The 18,648-nt window shown below is 29.6% G+C and overlaps 2 protein-coding genes and 1 long non-coding RNA gene across 5 annotated transcripts in view; 2 read left to right on the top strand and 1 right to left on the bottom strand.

Moving 5' to 3' along the window:
* Galphao (G protein alpha o subunit) overlaps positions 1-18,386 on the top strand; it is a 526,726-nt gene extending 508,340 nt beyond the window's left edge. For all 3 annotated transcript variants that reach the window (XM_089594134.1, XM_089594132.1, XM_089594135.1), the window contains one exon: positions 17,726-18,386. In XM_089594134.1, the coding sequence (XP_089450260.1) occupies positions 17,726-17,913 (188 nt within the window). In that variant the 3' untranslated portion in view covers positions 17,914-18,386. The remainder of the gene's footprint in view (positions 1-17,725) is intronic.
* LOC149374098 (uncharacterized) lies at positions 2,386-3,067 on the top strand. Its single transcript, XR_016293152.1, has 2 exons — positions 2,386-2,730; positions 2,894-3,067. It is a non-coding gene; the product is annotated as an uncharacterized LOC149374098 (long non-coding RNA).
* Positions 4,424-10,121, bottom strand: LOC149374097 (uncharacterized). Its single transcript, XM_089594330.1, has 4 exons — positions 9,692-10,121; positions 8,293-8,374; positions 4,892-6,001; positions 4,424-4,467 (listed from the first exon to the last, which is right to left on the bottom strand). The coding sequence occupies exons 1-4, from the start codon at positions 9,710-9,712 to the stop codon at positions 4,424-4,426; spliced, it is 1,257 nt and encodes a 418-aa protein (XP_089450456.1). The 5' UTR covers positions 9,713-10,121.
* Positions 18,387-18,648: the final 262 nt, after the last annotated feature.

The following is an 18,648-nucleotide window of genomic DNA, read 5'->3' as shown; positions in this document are numbered from 1 at the left end:
ATGTTCTGGGGGGGGCAGGGGAGGGATTTTCCAGGACTTTAAGAGGGGTGTTGAGCAAATAATAAATACATACATATGTTCACCGCAGGTGACTTACGCAGACATTATTAGATGAAAAATTTTAGAGGTGACAATCCAACCATAGTAATATGAGCAGTCCGAACACTCTTTCAATATTATGACGGTTCGTCTTAATAGCTCGAGGAGTCTGTGCAAGTTTTCATTCATAAACATACAAGTGGAGCCTTGCTCTCTTTGCGCAATTATAAGTAAAATTGTTTTACATAAGATTTTGATAAAAATAACGACAGGTGTAAGCTTTTTTGTACATGTAAAATTTTTAATTGAAAAATAAATTAGTAACTTGTTCATCTTTTTAATGCCCAAAACTGATGCTTATTTAAGCACAAAAACGCTGTAAACAAAGACATTTTATGCATTCATTTTTTAATACATTTTTTATTTCATAATACAGTAACAAAATACATGTTTTTAAAACTATATGTGACCATAATGACAAAAGTTTAACAATAGATGGCCCTGAATAATTAGGTCAAAGTGTGTTATTATAGTAATCGTGAAATAACTATTTTATTTTTCTAGGAAAAAAATGTATGTATGGCTTCAGTCTTGTATTAAATCCTTACACGGAGAGAGCTCTGATGCTATGATAGTATACGTATCTATATACTACCAGAGTACAGTGCATCACATACTAAGTATAGTAGCGCCCGTGGAACGCAACAGTAGTATCGAGAGTCTGCCACGGTAGTATAAAAGCCTATATACAAAAATAGATCGTGAAACGCACTACTACAGCTTCTGCTTTATACTACACTAGCACCCTTGAGGCAGTGCGTAAGTATCGAATCTCACGTACTAAATTAGCTCGGAACTCATACCAAAATTGGTATTGCTCACGAGCAAACAAAGTATACGTCATCTATACTATGCCACTATACCGTTATTAGTAGGTTTCTAAGTTATTGTTATAACTTTAGGATCATCAAGACAATGCCCATGCTGATGATGCTTATTTAATAGAATTATTTAAAAAATGTTTTTTTGTTAGCAAAATTGACCTATACTAAAAGTCATAGACTCGTATGATTCCGTTTTTCTCCTTGTGTATGCTATTAAGCACAAATCTTATCTTGGATGAAAATATTTTGTAAGTTTGTTACAATAACACGTCGACTTTCAAAGCTGTTACATATATTTATACCAATACCTATCACCACTATTTCATCGAAGTATTTATGTTTATGTGTCTTACAAAATTTTTCAAATTTAAAAGTATGCAAACAAAAAATCTTAGTTACTTTGATTAGCATAGTTGTAATTTTTATATAGGGTTTAGAAGAGTTTTTTATAGTAAAAGAAATAATACTAGACAACAAATGATTTTTCAATTAGTTTTAACATATTTTTCTAAAAACGTAAAAATGTACGGTATTACAATGCTTTTTTTTTTGGATAATCTTAGTTTACCGGAGGTCTAAATTTTTTCTTATACTCACTATTGTTGACAATAAAATATTTAAGCTTACAGATTCAATGTTACACCGTCTCTAAACAAAAAATCTGATTTAAAAATTCAAATGAAAATCTTGAAAAAAAGCAATTATGTAACTTGTGTTGCATTTGCAATTCGGTCTTAAAGGTTATGCCACCGAACAACGGTATAGTGGCGTAGTACAGACGACATATACTACTTTTGCTCGTGAGCCATACCAATTTGGTATGAGTCCCGAGCTAACTTAGTACGTGAGATTCGATACTTACGCAGTGCCTCAAGGGTGCTACTGTAGTATAAAGCAGAAGCGTTCGTAGCATGTTTCACAATCTACAGTTGTATACAGGCTTTTATACTACCGTGGCAGACTCAGCTCCGTGAACTGGGCACCCGGCATTGTTTAAGTGAATAAATAAAATATTTAACAAATTGTGTCTTATTTGCGCTTTTTATATTCGCTTGAAACACATTTGTGCGTCTTTTTGTTTTTGTTTAATTAAATGATTAAATCCGGGGGCTCAAATTTTTTCATTTGCATTTTGGACCATGAAAAACATTATTTCAGGCATCTTTAACTTTCTCATTAAATTGCGCTTTATTTGTTCTTTCGATTTAGCTTTTTGTTCTACCGAAATGATTAATATTTCGCAAGATATTATAAAAAAAGGTTTATACAAATATAAATAATAAATATAATTCTGCGCATGCGCATTGTGCGAGACTCTCGACTCTCAGACTCCAGTCCACAGTCCTCGCTCCACTCATCATCTGCTCAATCACTCCAGAGAGTCCACCATCCAGCCCAGTCCTCCGTCCAATCTTTAAATCCTAACACGCTTATTTATGTATACATATATGTAGCATCGACTCCGAAAACAAAAGGCTAAACAAAACCTCAATTTAGTCTGCATGCTTACCTATATTATTTAATAAAAATTTGCCAGATCAGTGATTGAGTTAGCAGGAAATGATGTTCGAGAGGAAAAGCATGGGATCATTCCTCCTCACCTTCAACTTGCTATTTGCAACAACGAAACATTGAATAAGTTGCTACCTGGACTTACTATTGCTCATCATGATGTTTTGCTCAAGATTCAGGCTGTTCTTTCACCCAAGAAGACATAAAAAAAAGATTAAGCTACTTTTAATCACTGTGGTCTGCTTTTGCAATTGATAGCAAGGCTACGACAGATATGATGATGGAAAGTGGAAAGGTAAGAATTATCTCAACGACAAATGTATTCTAATGAGGTCATTACTATTTATTGCTCCAATATCTAACAATAATTTCACAATAAATAGAATGTAGTTTATTATTAATATTATTCAAAAATCTGTACGATTGATTGTTATGATCAATGTAACTTATATTTTCAGGTAAATTACCAAGGAAACCTTTATTGAGAAATGTAATGTTTTGGGGTCCACTATCTTCTGGTATTCGTTGATATTTTGGTTCTTTTATTTATAATACATGAAGATTATATATGTTTGTATTATTTTATTCTTTTATCTACGTGAAGTTGTGAATAATATAATGTTTTACTTGAAGTATGAAGTTTTATGATAGTGATGGGCGTATGATTATCCTTATCCTATTATCCAAATGTATTATGCAAAATTAGTTTTGAGACCATGTTTTGGGTAGGAATATGCAATATATAACACCAAGAACAATTTATTTCATTTTTTTTTATTGTTCATTCAATAGTTACAGTATGTTAATTTTTTTAAGAAATATGCTGGTTTTTTACTTGTCAGCATAAACATATAGTATGAAAGCTATTTTTATTTTTAGATCTTTGTTAACGCGTGAAACTTTGCGATTTTTATTATCACGCTTTTGCCATTGTCCATTCATAAATCTAATGTAAGAAATGTAGTGAGATTGTCCATTTTCAATAAAAGCTGGTAAATGCTCAATTATTCCAGTTAAAACAAAATATTTATTACAGAACTTGATTTGATCTTGAATATTATTAATATTTATTGTATCTTGTTCAGGCAGAAGTGATATAGCTAAATATTTTGTCACTGTGTATGATATTAATCGAACGCTTTCAAATGCGCATGTTTCACAAACTTTTTCATAGTTAAGATCTAATATTTTGACAAAGTTATCATCAGGAGTATTAATAGTAATACTAGAAACCGGTAAGCAAATAATATTTTCATATCTTAAACATTCTTTTTTACAGTCTACACAACACATTTTTATAACTAAACTATGCTTGTGATGCATGAATTGTGTAAAATAAGTACTTAAGTCATCGTTGAAAAAAATTCTATTTCCATCAAAGTTGCCATTCTGAAAGATAAACTGAAATCTACTATCGTAATAAAGTTGTTGATTGTTATTTCTCACATAGTCAAATACTATTTTGAAAAAGGTCAAATCACTAGTTTTTTTCAAAATTTCTTCGCAAAAATTATGAAACTCTTTATAATTTTTCACAGAATGTATAAAAATTTCTGCAAGACTATCGAATAAACAAGTGCTCTCTAATTTATACTTTTTGTTCGACAATGTTTCTAATTTTAGTTTATTACCATTTATTAAGACCGGATCTTTAAAATTCTGTTTCGATGGTTTATTATACATTGTATTTATATAAGGACACGGATCTATATATTTCGATTTTTTACACTTTTTAATAGGTAATTTTTTATTTTGAATTGGTGTCGAATGCAAAATATTTTTGGTTTTTGAAATATTTTCTGGTGAAATGTTTTGAAGTGCAAAATTAGAAGCAGACTGGTATGAGTAGCTATGTTCAAAACTTATCATTTCGATAATTGACGACTCAGTACACTTCGGAGATATTTTTGTTGTATTTATTCTTTCAAAAATGTCATTGGTTTCCATTGGAGTTTCACTTTTTATTTCAGTGGAAACTTTAATATTCCCTAAACTTTTAATACATTTTTCTCCTTGGCCCTTCCAGTTTTCTCTAAAATCAAGAAAAGAATTACTTACATCTTGGACTTGTTGATTTGAAGCACAGAAAGAAGAAAGTGTCAAATTTTCAATAATGTTGCGACTTTTTTGAATTTGTTTTGTTAATAATTCTGTGTGTTGTAAAATAAAATTCTCAACAAGCAATAATTCACTGTTGTTTGATAAATTCATGTAATCGCGTATTGCCATAAAATTTTGTTCGTAAACATTTGAAGTCCAATGTTTTTCATCATTTAATAAGCTACTCCATATGGGAAAAAAAGTTAAAAAATTTATCAGATGTTCTAGTAATATTTTGTTTTCGTAAGGATTCAAATCATTGTCTAAATGTTTATAAAATCTATTTGTCATGGTCAAGCAAATGTTTTTAAAATACTTACAGATTTCATTATCATTTTTATATTTTTGAAACTCACTCATAATTTTTGAACACTCAAAAGTATCCTTTACATAATATTCAAGATGTATTTTGTTGCACTTTTCAAACTTATAAATTATATTAGAAATATCATCTTTTGTAATGTCAACCATTAATTGGTCTCGTGCTTCTTCAAATTCTCTGTCACGATTATTTTTATTTAAAACTACAATAAAATTTTTAGCGAATGCTAAAAATTTTTCAAAGTTTGTGGTTGTAATTAAAAAAATAAAACATTCGAGACAAAATTCATATATTGCATTTGAATCAACATCTATAGTTTCATGAAGTAAATTTTTTAAAAAACCAAACAACAAAAGTTGATCAAGATTTACATAACAAGCTGGCAGATTAATGTTCTCTCTAATTAAATGCTTGTACCGTCTTATACAATAATCTTCTAAGCTACACTGATTGAAAGCCAAAGTAGCTGATTCTAACAATACACGAGAAGGAATAGTGCAAAAAAAACGGGGAGTAGGTACATGTTTCAAAATTTCACATAAAAAATAAAAAACGAATTCTTTGTTTGTTCTTTCGGTAATCATCTGAGCAAATGGAATTGTTTCGTTATTAATCATACTAAACAGAACAAACAGCACTAAATTCTTACTATCATTGTTAAAAACTCGTGCTTTCTGTACAAAGATATCAGAAACCCCTAAACGTATGGGTACTCCAATAGACTTAACTTCTTTGAATAAATCCATTTGATCAGGAAACCAGTATAATATATGAAAAGGTTTAGCTCCTATTTCTTTTAAGATAGGGTTCATCGACACATCAGATTGTAACATACGAAGCTGTTCAATGGTGTCGTTTTTAATATAATTGTCCTTATCCTTACTGATTTCTGAATGTATCGACTGTAAACTAGCATTATGATGATATTCCAATAACATATCCATCGTACCTTGCCTGTTATCATAAAATCTTGTATAAATATTTTTGCTACTGATTTTGAAAGACAATTTTTGACGAGCAATTTCCCAAACTGGATCTCGTTCTCTCTTCAGCTTCTTATCATCGTCAAAAATTGGAAGATCCTTGACAACTTTGAATACTTCTTCATGGGAAACTAATGGTTTTCTTCCTACCATGGTAAATCCTGCTGAAAAAATCAAAGTTGTAAATAAGGTTATAAATAACTATACTTTTAACGTGGTCAATACATAATAATTATAAAATATTAACTTTACTCTTTAATAAACTCTTTAAGCAAGTTTTGTTACTCTGTTTTCAAAATCATAAAAAATTTCACTATCGAAAAATAAACACTACGTAATCGTTCATCTTTTAGAAACAAATAAAAAAAGACAGAGCCATATTAAAATGCAGACGTTTTGCGCGTTTTTCAAGATCAGGCAGGCACGAGACTTGTCGTATTATTTTTCTACGTGAGTATTTTATGAAATTTCGAAAAGAAATAAACGTTAAAATGTGAAGTACATCTAAAATATCAGTTGTAATAAGTTGTACAACTTAAATTTTAACAATGTCTCATTCTGTATTGTATTACTCCTAAAAGGTCTTAAAACAGTAGAATTTTAAAAAATGGTTGGACGTCAGGCTGCAGTTGCTGCAGATACAATTTTTGATGTGCTAAAGGATTTAAACATTTTTAGTAAGAGTGGAGAATTACTTGTTGAAAGAAATAAAGTGTGGAATGAGGCATGTGCTTTACTAAATCATGAGATAATGAGGAAAAATCTGTATATATTTGTTCATCAAAACAGAAAAGAAATTTTAACAAGGCTCAGATGGCATTTAAATATCTACGAGACTAAAGAACTCGAAGTCGACATTCATACATCTGGAATTTCAGATGACGAGTGTATTGAAAATGCTATGAACGATCCAGAATACAAGACTAGAAACCCACCAAACCCTGCAAGATATGAACCTTTAAATTTCAGTATCACCCTGAATATAAAAGAGTGGGAAGCTATAAAACCAGTCGTAATCACTTATGCTGATGGAAGAGAGTACACAGTTTTTCAAGCAGATTGGACGGATTTAATTGCAAGTAAAATATCAAAAACAGAAAAACTTTGTTGCAGTTATGCATTTAAAAGCAGTAAATTTTTTTCGAAGCCAGATCTTCCATTTTTTGAATTTCAAGGCCAATGCAAAGATTGTTATAATTTCATCAAAGGGATTTGCTCAAATGATTACAATATACACAGTGAAACAGTAACAATTGATATTTACACATTCGACACCAAACATTTGAAGCATAAAAATAAAGGAAAATTGAAAGGAAAACGCAGGAGAGAAGCTATGAGTGTGTTAAGGTACGTAAAAGCCAGCCGATACCGCCAAGAAAAAGCTAATGAAATGATGGAATACTCAGATTTAGAATCACCGGAGTTGCCAACTTCACCTGTACTAAGAAAAGCAAGACAAGAAGCAATAGATAATGCATTAAAACTAACTGGTCCAACACCAGTCTTGCAATCTTTTATTTACTTGCAAAGTAATGGGTTCCCCGAGATCAGAGAGATTTATTTATCCCCATTTATAGTTAAATACTTTACAGATGAACAATTAAAATTGTGGACTGAATTAAAACACAGTGGTTGGTTTCAAGTTTCAATTGATGCAACGGGTAGTTTAGTAAAGAAAGTGACCATTGACGATTATGAATCAGGACATATCTTCTTATACGCCATGGTTACACCTTACAATAATAAAGTTGTACCCCTTTGGCAAATGTTAAGTGAAAGACACGATACCAACACTCTTCAATTCAGCTTAAGTGGGCCTATCAGCTATGGCGCACCTTGTCCCGATGAAGTTGTCACTGATGGCTCTTCTGCTTTGCTAAATGCTGTTTCATTGGCTTTTAATAACTGCCCTTATAAAGAATATTTATTAACATCATTTAAAGTACTTATGAAAGAAAACATGCAATTAAAACCATGTTATATTCGTTTGGACCGAGCACACATTATAAAAAATGTAACTCAATGGAAATGCTTTCGAGGGAAAAATATAAAAACAAAAGACTTTTATACACGTTGCGTGGGCTTATGTATTAAAATAGATGATATTAAAATGTTATCAGACATTATTTTTGGAATATTCGTTATTTCTTTAACCCAATGTTTTGAAAATGGTTCTTTATGTGATCAACAAATTAAATGGTTGATAGAACAATTTAAAGGTTTTTATTTTGACACTGATATTGAAAATTTTGATGATACTGAACATATAATAGGACACCAAGATGTGGAAAATGAAGAGGAATTCAATGAAATTGTAACTAATAGTGAAATAAAAGATTTTATCATGAGTATCCATCAAAAACGTATTAAATCAATAGCCAAGGAAACTAAGGTTTTAAAAGCAATGCCCAACATTTTTTATTGCCCGTCAATCAAAGATAATATTCTTTACCTCTATAGTCAATTTCCAGCTTGGACGGACTGCCTAAGACCTTTGTATAAATCTCCTCTTGAAGCAGCAACATCCGCAAGATCTGAAGAATATTTCAAAGATGTGAAAAAAAATAGTTACGCACAAAATTCAATCAATGCAAATAAATTTGTACTCAGTCATTTAATAACAATACAAGGAGGAATTAAATTGGCAAAAGCAGCAATAAAAAATGAAAATTTAGAAAAAGTTATAACTGACACTTTCAATTTAAATTCTAAAAAAAATAAATCTAAGCAGAAAACTCTATGTACAAAACGACAAGAAGTGGAAGAGATTGAAAATAATTGTAATCATAGAGAATTGATCAATGCAAAAAAAACCCTTAGCAAATCAGAAGATCAAGATACTACGGACAAAAATAAAGTATTTTTAAGAAATGGTTTGAGTTTACCCCCAATTTTATACGAGGGAAAGTTAACAAAATTTGTTAACACATGTGCTTTTGACAGTATCACTGAAATTTTTATACAGTCTTACAAACAAAATGGTAACTTTAAAACTTTTGTAAGTAATGGACAAATGTGCAGATATTTAAAATTTATTTATAACTGCACTATGCATGGAATAAGTTTAAACGAGATTTATACGGAAAGAGCTCAATTGTTACATCCAATGTGCAAAGAAACCGCTGTTCCTAATATTAAAGATTGCTCTATAAATGTGACAGAATTAGTTGAAAACATGTTGCGGGATAACTCAAATTTTTTAATTAAAAACCAAAAGAGATGTTTTACGTGTGGATTTGAGAAGAGTGCTCAATTCTTTGATACACTAGCGATTCCTTTCAAGGTAGTTGATAAAATAATTAAAGAAAACAACGGCATGAAAAATTTACAAAGTTGCCTTAGTGATATCGTCAATCCTGATCCAACAAAATGTACGTCATGTAACAGTCAAACTTTACAACTGATATATGAAATAGGAAACGTTTTAATGATTGAAACCGAATTCATTTTTACAAGTAACGAGATAAATAAGATAATAAATAGTCAGTGTCCTACACATGTAACAGTCAAAAATGATGTGTATCAGATTATTGGAATAATAGAAATTGTTAATACTGGCAGAAACACAAACCATTACATTGCTCACTCTTTTGTCAATAACTGATGGGAAAAAAGAGACGATCTATTGGACTTGATACACCATTACACTGATCAACTTTCAACATTAAAGGTTTCCTTGGTAATTTACCTGAAAATATAAGTTACATTGATCATAACAATCAATCGTACAGATTTTTGAATAATATTAATAATAAACTACATTCTATTTATTGTGAAATTATTGTTAGATATTGGAGCAATAAATAGTAATGACCTCATTAGAATACATTTGTCGTTGAGATAATTCTTACCTTTCCACTTTCCATCATCATATCTGTCGTAGCCTTGCTATCAATTGCAAAAGCAGACCACAGTGATTAAAAGTAGCTTAATCTTTTTTTTATGTCTTCTTGGGTGAAAGAACAGCCTGAATCTTGAGCAAAACATCATGATGAGCAATAGTAAGTCCAGGTAGCAACTTATTCAATGTTTCGTTGTTGCAAATAGCAAGTTGAAGGTGAGGAGGAATGATCCCATGCTTTTCCTCTCGAACATCATTTCCTGCTAACTCAATCACTGATCTGGCAAATTTTTATTAAATAATATAGGTAAGCATGCAGACTAAATTGAGGTTTTGTTTAGCCTTTTGTTTTCGGAGTCGATGCTACATATATGTATATATAAATAAGCGTGTTAGGATTTAAAGATTGGACGGAGGACTGGGCTGGATGGTGGACTCTCTGGAGTGATTGAGCAGATGATGAGTGGAGCGTGGACTGTGGACTGGAGTCTGAGAGTCGAGAGTCTCGCACAATGCGCATGCGCAGAATTATATTTATTATTTATATTTGTATAAACCTTTTTTTATAATATCTTGCGAAATATCAATCATTTCGGTAGAACAAAAAGCTAAATCGAAAGAACAAATGAAGCGCAATTTAATGAGAAAGTTGAAGATGCCTGAAATAATGTTTTTCATGGTTCAAAATGCAAATGAAAAAATTTGAGCCCCCGGATTTAATCATTTAATTAAACAAAAACAAAAAGACGCACAAATGTGTTTCAAGCGAATATAAAAAGCGCAAATAAGACACAATTTGTTAAATATTTTATTTATTCACTTAAACAATGCCGGGTGCCCAGTTCACGGAGCTGGCAGACTCTCGATACTACCGTTGCGTTCCACGGGCGCTAGTATAGTATGTGACGCACTGTACTCTTGTAGTATATAGATACGCATACTACCATAGCATCAGAGCTCTCTCCGAGTATAACTTTCAAAAAGTGTGAGCAGCAACAGAGCTTTTTGATTATCTTTAAATTAAACGAATAGTAAAACTGTTTTAAAAAGAACAGAATATAAAAATAATTAAAATGAAGCGGATTTATTTATTTAAAATAAGGCTTCTATTATTTTTTAATAAAGCTTAGCAAATATTACACTAGATTTTACTCGATCTATTTATACGAAAATTTTTCAGAAAACAAATCGATGATTGAAGAGGGCCATTTGTTGTTGAACACTTTTTGTTTAAAAAAGGAGTAATCAAATTACTATCGTGAAAAAAGCTATTTAATAACCATTTCGTTGGTTTCACTTTTGTATTTTAGGATAGTATGTTAATATTCGATTTACAAACAATGAAATTAAAAAATTTTTTTTTTAAATAAGAATCATAAAAACACCACAATCTTTGAGATAAGCTATAATTATAAGAACACGTATTAAATTATTAAGGTACACAATTTTTTTTACAAAAAAAAAAAAAAAATTATAAGAAAAAAAGTAATAAAAAAAAATATCATTATGCATATTTAACCTGAAGATTCTTACACATAACAAGTTTTTTAATACAAACAATTTCTTACTCTCAATTCATACGATTCCGTTTTTTTCTAAATCTACCAAAATTTATAAGCTAGTAAAAAATTAAAATAAGCATTTTTAAGCCATAAATGACGATAAATACAGAAAATTCTTTAAAACCTTTTATTTTATACAGACACCAATTTTTTTAAGTCTGATAATTTTTTATGACTATTAACAAATTCTAAGTTATAGACAAAGAGTTAAACTTAATGAAAGTAACCTTCATATTTTTATCAAAAGGATATAGCATTTGTGTTTTTTCGTAGTAAACAGCCACACTTGCAAGGTTTATTGTATAAAGATTGCGTAAGCTTATTTATTATTTTTTCAATGAGTATAATATAACGATAGGATATTTTTATTTACATTAGATTACGTAATTCATAAGATTATTGTAAATTTAAAAAAAACAGTGTTTTATAGCAACACCAAAATAATAGGTAAAAGGTTGGGCAACTAATTGTATACAAAATAATACTGTTGTAAATTTTTACACTCAAATTAAATGAAATGAACCAAAAAAATATATTTTTTTAAAGAGTGCTTGTGAAAATAAAATTTTGTTTTAAAATCTTTAATAGATTTAAAGGTACTCAGTCTGTGAAATAACATAAAATAGCAAAATAACTTTTTAAAGTCCAAAAAGGAGATGTAGGGCTATGGGAATTTAAAAAAATTATTTATTTAAAAAAAATAACACACCAACTGTAATAGTGTAACTGTAATGAAAAGTGGATTGAAGCAGGGCTTAATATGTGTCATGGAGGATAAGGAGGTAAGAGCTGAAATGAATGTTTTATCTGAGTAAATGACAGAGAGGCTTAGGGGGGACAGGAGTATTATTAGAATAAGGGGGTGGTTAAGAGGGGCTAAGGTAATTTTTTAAATAGTTAACTCATAAGAATTTTGGACAAACTGATTTAATATTACCTTATATTGTTGAAGGCTGAGAGAGGGCTTATGTATGATTGAAAGGCTAAGGAAGGGTGGAGTAGGAGATCAGGGAGTCAATTAAACATTGCTTAATTATAATAATAAGGAAGTTAAAAGAATCTTACTTCATTTTGAGGGGGGCTAAAGGAAGGTGTGTGGAATGATCCCTTAAAAGAGGTTCATTGTATATATTCCACCCCTCCTTTAACGCTCTATGCGCCAACCCCCACTGACAGGTTATGCTATAACTATAACTTTTTCTAGAAAAGTTTTGCATTTTTATTTCACTAAGCCTTAAAGAATTATAAACTTGATTATTTAGTAGGAAAATTATAAATTATGAGTTAAAATGGATCCGAGCTAATTCAAAGATCTACGCCATTTCTTGAAAATACTCAGCAAGAAATTATCTGCACACGGGCCTGGGAAATATTACGATGCTGCCCTTAGGGACACACACAAGATAGACTTTTTTATTTTAAATATAGGCAGTAAAACTCACGTAAGAGGACAGACATGCCCTAGAATTGTCTTTCGTTTAAGGTTAACTTCAGTATCTCTGCCTGGAGCCTCCTCGTTGAAATAAGCAGTCCATTTTACATATTTCTAGAAAAATTTTGATTAACTTAAAAATGGTGGTGTTTTTTATACCAACAAAGCTTATCGTCGATATAAAATGTAAGAAACATATTATGCATTTAAGAAAATCATAAGTTTTATCAATTCCTGTAAAGGTTAAAATTACTATTGTTGTTGCAATCTTTAAAAAAAAAACTTACTGCTCGCAGCGTTGTATTTAGTATTATTATTATTAGTATTAGTATTGTTATTTTAAATATAATCTAATATCTTTAAAACTTTGACATTGGGATTAACTGACAGTCATTCAAAATGTTTAAACTAAAAGAAATTGTTTTTGTAAAAAATAAATGGGAATGATGATGAATTTCCTGCATTACCAATTATTTTTTGAATAAAAACTCTCTTACCAATTTTTTCTTCCGCTACAATTTTTGCTTCAATATTGAATTCAAGTAATTTTAAAATTTTTTGAATTAAGCTCATGCGGTGGTAAGCTTTCACGAATATTGCTTGGAAGTTTAATTGGAAAATGTATACAAATTTTATCATGAGATTTATCAACACTTATAAGTAACATGATTTATGCTCTACTATGTTTTCATTTCTCCTTTCACATGATTAAAAATCTTATTATTCAAAATGTAAGTATATTTGTTATGAGAAGTAAGTATAATGCTATTAATTAAAAAGTTAATGTCTTTACCAAAAATATCAGAGCAAACAGTAGATGTTTTTATTCATTTGGTACTTGGAATTATTTAATTTTTCCTTCTCCAATATCTTATGATAATTGTGAAAATGTTTTGTTAATCAAACAAATATCGATATTAAGTTTTTGAATACAAAGCAACGACAAAAGATATAATGACTTAACTTTTTTGTATAATTATGCTTCTATTACCATTTTTAAAAACCTTAAGAATCTGTCTGGAATCGTCTTCTAAACAATTAATAACAGGAGTTGGACTATGCACAAACACAACCTTAATTTTTTTGACTGTACCTTGAAAAAATGGGTAAGAAAAATGTCTCCTTCGTATGCCATTTTTGAAAAACTAATATGGACATTTAAAAATTTTTTTCAAGTTTTTGTCGTAGTTATAACCTCTGAAAACTAGAAAATCTGTATAATTTTAAAAAGGAAGCTTGATGAACCCAAAATAACCATTTTTACGGGTTCTCTTTGAGAAGAATACATGATCGACGTGTACAAATAAAGAGAGTTTGTACTATGCACAAACATATCCTCAATTTTCTTGTTTCCGACTGTATCTTGAAAAGAACAAATTTTGTATTTAGTATGGCACATTTAGAATATGAATACGAATGTTGACCAAATCGTCGAAAAGTCTTTGTTATAACATAACATTTCAAAACTAGAAAAACAATTGTACCTCGAAAAAAAAACCAGATAGGCCAAAATAACTTCACGTATAGAGAATAATTATTTACGGGCAAAATATCTATTACATAGATTTATACAAACAATCATAATACTTAAAAAAAAGTCATACCTCAAAAGCAAAGCTTCATCCCACATACCCTACCAATAAATTTATCATTTTCTATTCACTATCATGTGTTATAAAAATAATTTTTACGTGACCAAAACCTACATTAAAAATAAAATACTCAATATTCATGGTATACTGTCAAAAAGTTTATTCTTGATGTCAAAAATGTGTAAATTATCTGCTCTAAACATAGTCTGAGTTGTACATCATTTAATTTATCCCAAAACTTTCGCGTTGATTCGGCTCACAATCGAGAGGAATGTGTCATACCGAATTCAGCCCAAATGTACACTGAGGATAAATTTGATAAAGAACTAATTAGAGGAAATGATCTTCTAAGAAATTGGTAAGAGATTTTTCATATTATACTTGCACTTACGAGCAGAAACTTGAGATCATAGAAAAATTAAAGTAGGGATATAACAAGCAGACACAGTAATGTTAATGATCTTAGGGCAGCAGTAATGTTACAGTAGACGCAGATGTAGGACAAGTCAACCAATTCTAGTAACTGTGCTTAAATAGTTATTTACTACTATGTATACTAAACATACTATACAAAAATTTTAAATGCGTAAGAACCAGTGTATGCTGAGGTTCTTTAGTATAAAAATATATTTGTATGAAATGTTATGGCACACGATAAATGAATATTAATATACTTTTTATGAAATGATATTATGTACAAAGGTGCTACTATTATTGTTGAAATGAATGTATATACATGAATTGCGTGTGGGTTTAATAAATGTTTTAATATTGAATGAACGAAAAATTATAAACAATTTATTACGTATAAATAAAAAAATGTATATTTAAGCTATGACAAAACATGCTCATTACATCTTTAACATCATATTTACGTCTGTCACATACGTTTACATACTCATAACTATTTCATGTTTAATACCCACAATGTATTTACAAAGTTACTATCTAAAAGGCAAAGAAAAACCATACTGTTGTACCGTTTTATTTTGAATAGAGTAGAATTACATGCCAGCTGATGTTTTTTCAGGATATCCAGTACACATAGATCTTCTTTACGTAGATTATTCACTGATGCAAAATACCCTTAAAACTTGCAGATCGATTGACTGTGTTACGTCCAAACTTATAGAAGTAAAGAGCAAAACTCGTAGATTTGTTCTACAAAAAAATAAATTTAATTTTTGTTCGTCAGGAACCAGCCATCGGCCCAAAGGCCTTATTAGCTTTTACTCACGGTATACTTTTCTTTTAAATCGTTGATTCAGCGTTGTAGTGTTAGGTTTCACCGAGCGATATGTATGGAGTGGTGTATGCCGAACTGGCGTTGACCTACGGTTTGAGTTTATGTCTTATGTCATACGGTAGTAGCGTATCTTATTCGACTTTTTATCTCACGTCCTCGTAAAGGTCTTTGTCATACGTTGTCTATTTAATTTTTCTACGATTTTTAATTTATTTATCAAGGTAAGAATTATGTGTCAATGAATTAGAATATTGGATCTTGAAATGTTTCGTATAATATAGTGATTGAAATGGTTTTAAATTAAGATGATTAATTTAATTTGGATGTTAACTAAATGAATTATCTTAATTCAAAACCATTTCAATCACTATATTATACGAAACATTTCAAGATCCAATATTCGAATTCATTGACACATAATTCTTACCTTGATAAATAAATTAAATATCGTAGGAAAATTGAATAGACAACGTATGACAAAGACCTTTACAAGGACGTGAGATAAAAAGTCAAATAAGATATGCTACTACCGTATGACATAAGACATAAACTTAAACAGTAGGTCAATGCCAGTTCGGCATTCACCACTCCATACATATCGCTCGATAAAACCTAACACCACAACGCTGAATCAACGATTTAAAAGAAAAGTATACCGTAAATAAAAGCAAATAAGGCCTTTGGGCCGATGGCTGGTTCCTGACGAACAAAAATTAAATTTATTTTTTTGTAGAACGAATCTATTTTTAAAAATAGTATTTTATTTTTACTGTAGGTTTTGGTCACGGAACAATTATTTTTATAACACATGTTGTATATAATTCTAAGTTATAGTTGATTTATAATTCTTATGTCAGATTTATAAACTAAGTAGAGCATATAAAACAATATGTACTTTTATTTAAATTGTATTGCAAAAAAACATGTTGCACTAAAGTGATATCGATGGTATGATCTTCTGAACGTCTATAGAAATTCGGAATTACATTAGTCATCAGGAGTTTATTAATTCAAACTAAAATAATCTAGTTTATTAACTATTCATTAACTACTATAAGTACTAGAGAAAATAAGCTTTGCATGAGTGTGAGATCCAAGTAAAATAAATATTTTTTTGTCATTAATGCAAACATTTGAGGAAAAAGTTTTGTTTAAACGTTGTTGTAAATTAAACTAAGAGTATGTAAGAAGCACTCATTTTAATCTAATTGCATGAATTAATTTAAAAAACATACAAAAAAACATAGTGATATCATACATACATTTGAATTATTAAATTTTTTTAAGTTAATCTTCTAGTTTTTGGTGGTTTAGAATATTTAAGCCTTTTGTTTTTGACTTCTTTTTTAAGTATAGTAAGCTGTTTTGTTGGATTTAATTTTTTTTAATTTGTTTTGTAAAAGTGGTTTGTTTTCCTCTTTATTTAAGTTTGACTGGCTTGTTTTTTTTATTTTAATTTTTCTTTTACTATTATACTTTTTCAAAAAAGTGTTCAGTTTTTTTTTTTTTTTTTGTTGTACTGCCAATAGTTTTTTTCTTTTCCTATCTCCAATAAAGTAAGGAGTAGTTTTTTTTTTTTTTAATGAAAAGTAAGAGGTAAAAAAGAATAACTTTAAGTTTGGGGTTAAGTTATTTGACAAGAAAATTATACAATTTTTGTCATTACAGAGTGATGCATTTATGTATATCTATTTTTTTACATCCTTGTATTGAGGATGCAACTTTACTTATAAAAATTAGTAATTTAAAGCATGCAAACAGACTATTACGAACTACATTGCTTTGTACATTGTGCTTAGAGAATTCAGGGTAATATAATCAAGCTAGAGGTCATATAACAGAAATTGTTTTTTAGTTGTAATCTCACTAGTAGGCTTGTTTTGTCAAACATTATGTATTTATTATTTAGTATATTGTTTGAAAAAAAAATTTTTTTGCGATAAGAACGAGTATGCCTTTTTTTAAATTTGTTGCTCTTTTATCATTTGGGTCACCATCAACGATCGGGCTTGACACTATATGTATAGACAATCTATTGAATATTTTAGTTTTGTAACTGTAGATCATGAGTAGTTAACGTAATAAAAGTTTTTGTGAAAGCTGGATATTTTATGAGAAAATTAAGTTCACAAAAGTTGGTTTCTGCGTATCGACAACTCATCAATACTTTAATTTATCTCTATACTGAAAAGTATTTTCTTTTTCCTTACAGGTGCCCAAGAATACGGTGAGGCAGCAGCATATATTCAAGCACAATTTGAAGCAAAAAATAAGTCAACTACCAAAGAGATTTACTGCCACATGACTTGTGCAACAGACACAAATAATATTCAGTTTGTATTTGACGCAGTAACTGATGTGATAATTGCTAACAATCTACGTGGGTGTGGTCTTTACTAAGAAAATTTTTCTACTTATGAGAAAAAACTGTCTAATTTTTTCTTTTTATTTATTTTTAAACTTCATGAAAATATCTATTTATTCGAAAAGATAGGCAGTATGTGTTTAACAGTTAATAATTATTTTTATGATAACCATAAGATAAAAGTTTCTAATAAGTGTTTACATACAACTTAAATCTCTTATTTTAACACAAACATGATCATGCTTTTTACACATTGTATGTATGAATACGTACCTCTACATACGTATATTCTGTTATAACTTAAGATTGTTTTTAAATGTTTTTATGTATGTTCTTATAATCTGAATTGCACAGTTGTTTTACTTTAGCTACACATAAACATAATTGCTCCAGCAAAAAATATCTTGTATAAAATTTTTATAAAATAGTTGCGAGTACTTTTCATCGGAAAAATTTATTTGTAAAAGTGTATAAACATTATATACTATTAAAAAAAAGTGATAGCACTTTCGGCCCATTTCCCTCGTAGCACAGTACTTTGACCTACTTGCTGAATAACTTTGTAAGTTTTAATTCCGTTATTCTAATACATAGTTATTAAACATCAAGATCTAAGATAAATAGCTGCGGTCAATATAAATATGCAGCAGCAAATGGCATTGTGACGATAAATTCTAACTTCTTGCATATTTACGTACTTGTTATAACCTACATTTGGCGTCCTTATGTAGGTCGAAGATAACTCTAATCCTTATTTATTATGAAAAATG

The sequence above is a fragment of the Copidosoma floridanum genome, unplaced genomic scaffold (assembly GCF_036245765.1).
Source record: "Copidosoma floridanum isolate Cflo_tuat_1 unplaced genomic scaffold, Cflo_Japanese_pri ptg000021l, whole genome shotgun sequence".
Taxonomy (NCBI): Eukaryota; Metazoa; Arthropoda; class Insecta; order Hymenoptera; family Encyrtidae; genus Copidosoma; species Copidosoma floridanum.
This window is presented reverse-complemented; position numbering and strand designations above follow the sequence as displayed.

Bases quoted from the DNA above. Each gene is read 5' to 3' on its own strand.
- LOC149374097 (XM_089594330.1), bottom strand. From the start codon at position 9,712: ATGATGATGGAAAGTGGAAAG. The intron at 8,375-9,691 runs GTAAGAATTATC...AATATTCTTCAG, and splicing joins TGATGATGGAAAGTGGAAAG to ATCTTGCGGATGTTGCTGCT. The intron at 4,468-4,891 runs GTGAGTTTCAAA...TCTTGATTTTAG, and splicing joins TGAGTGTTCAAAAATTATGA to AGAAAACTGGAAGGGCCAAG.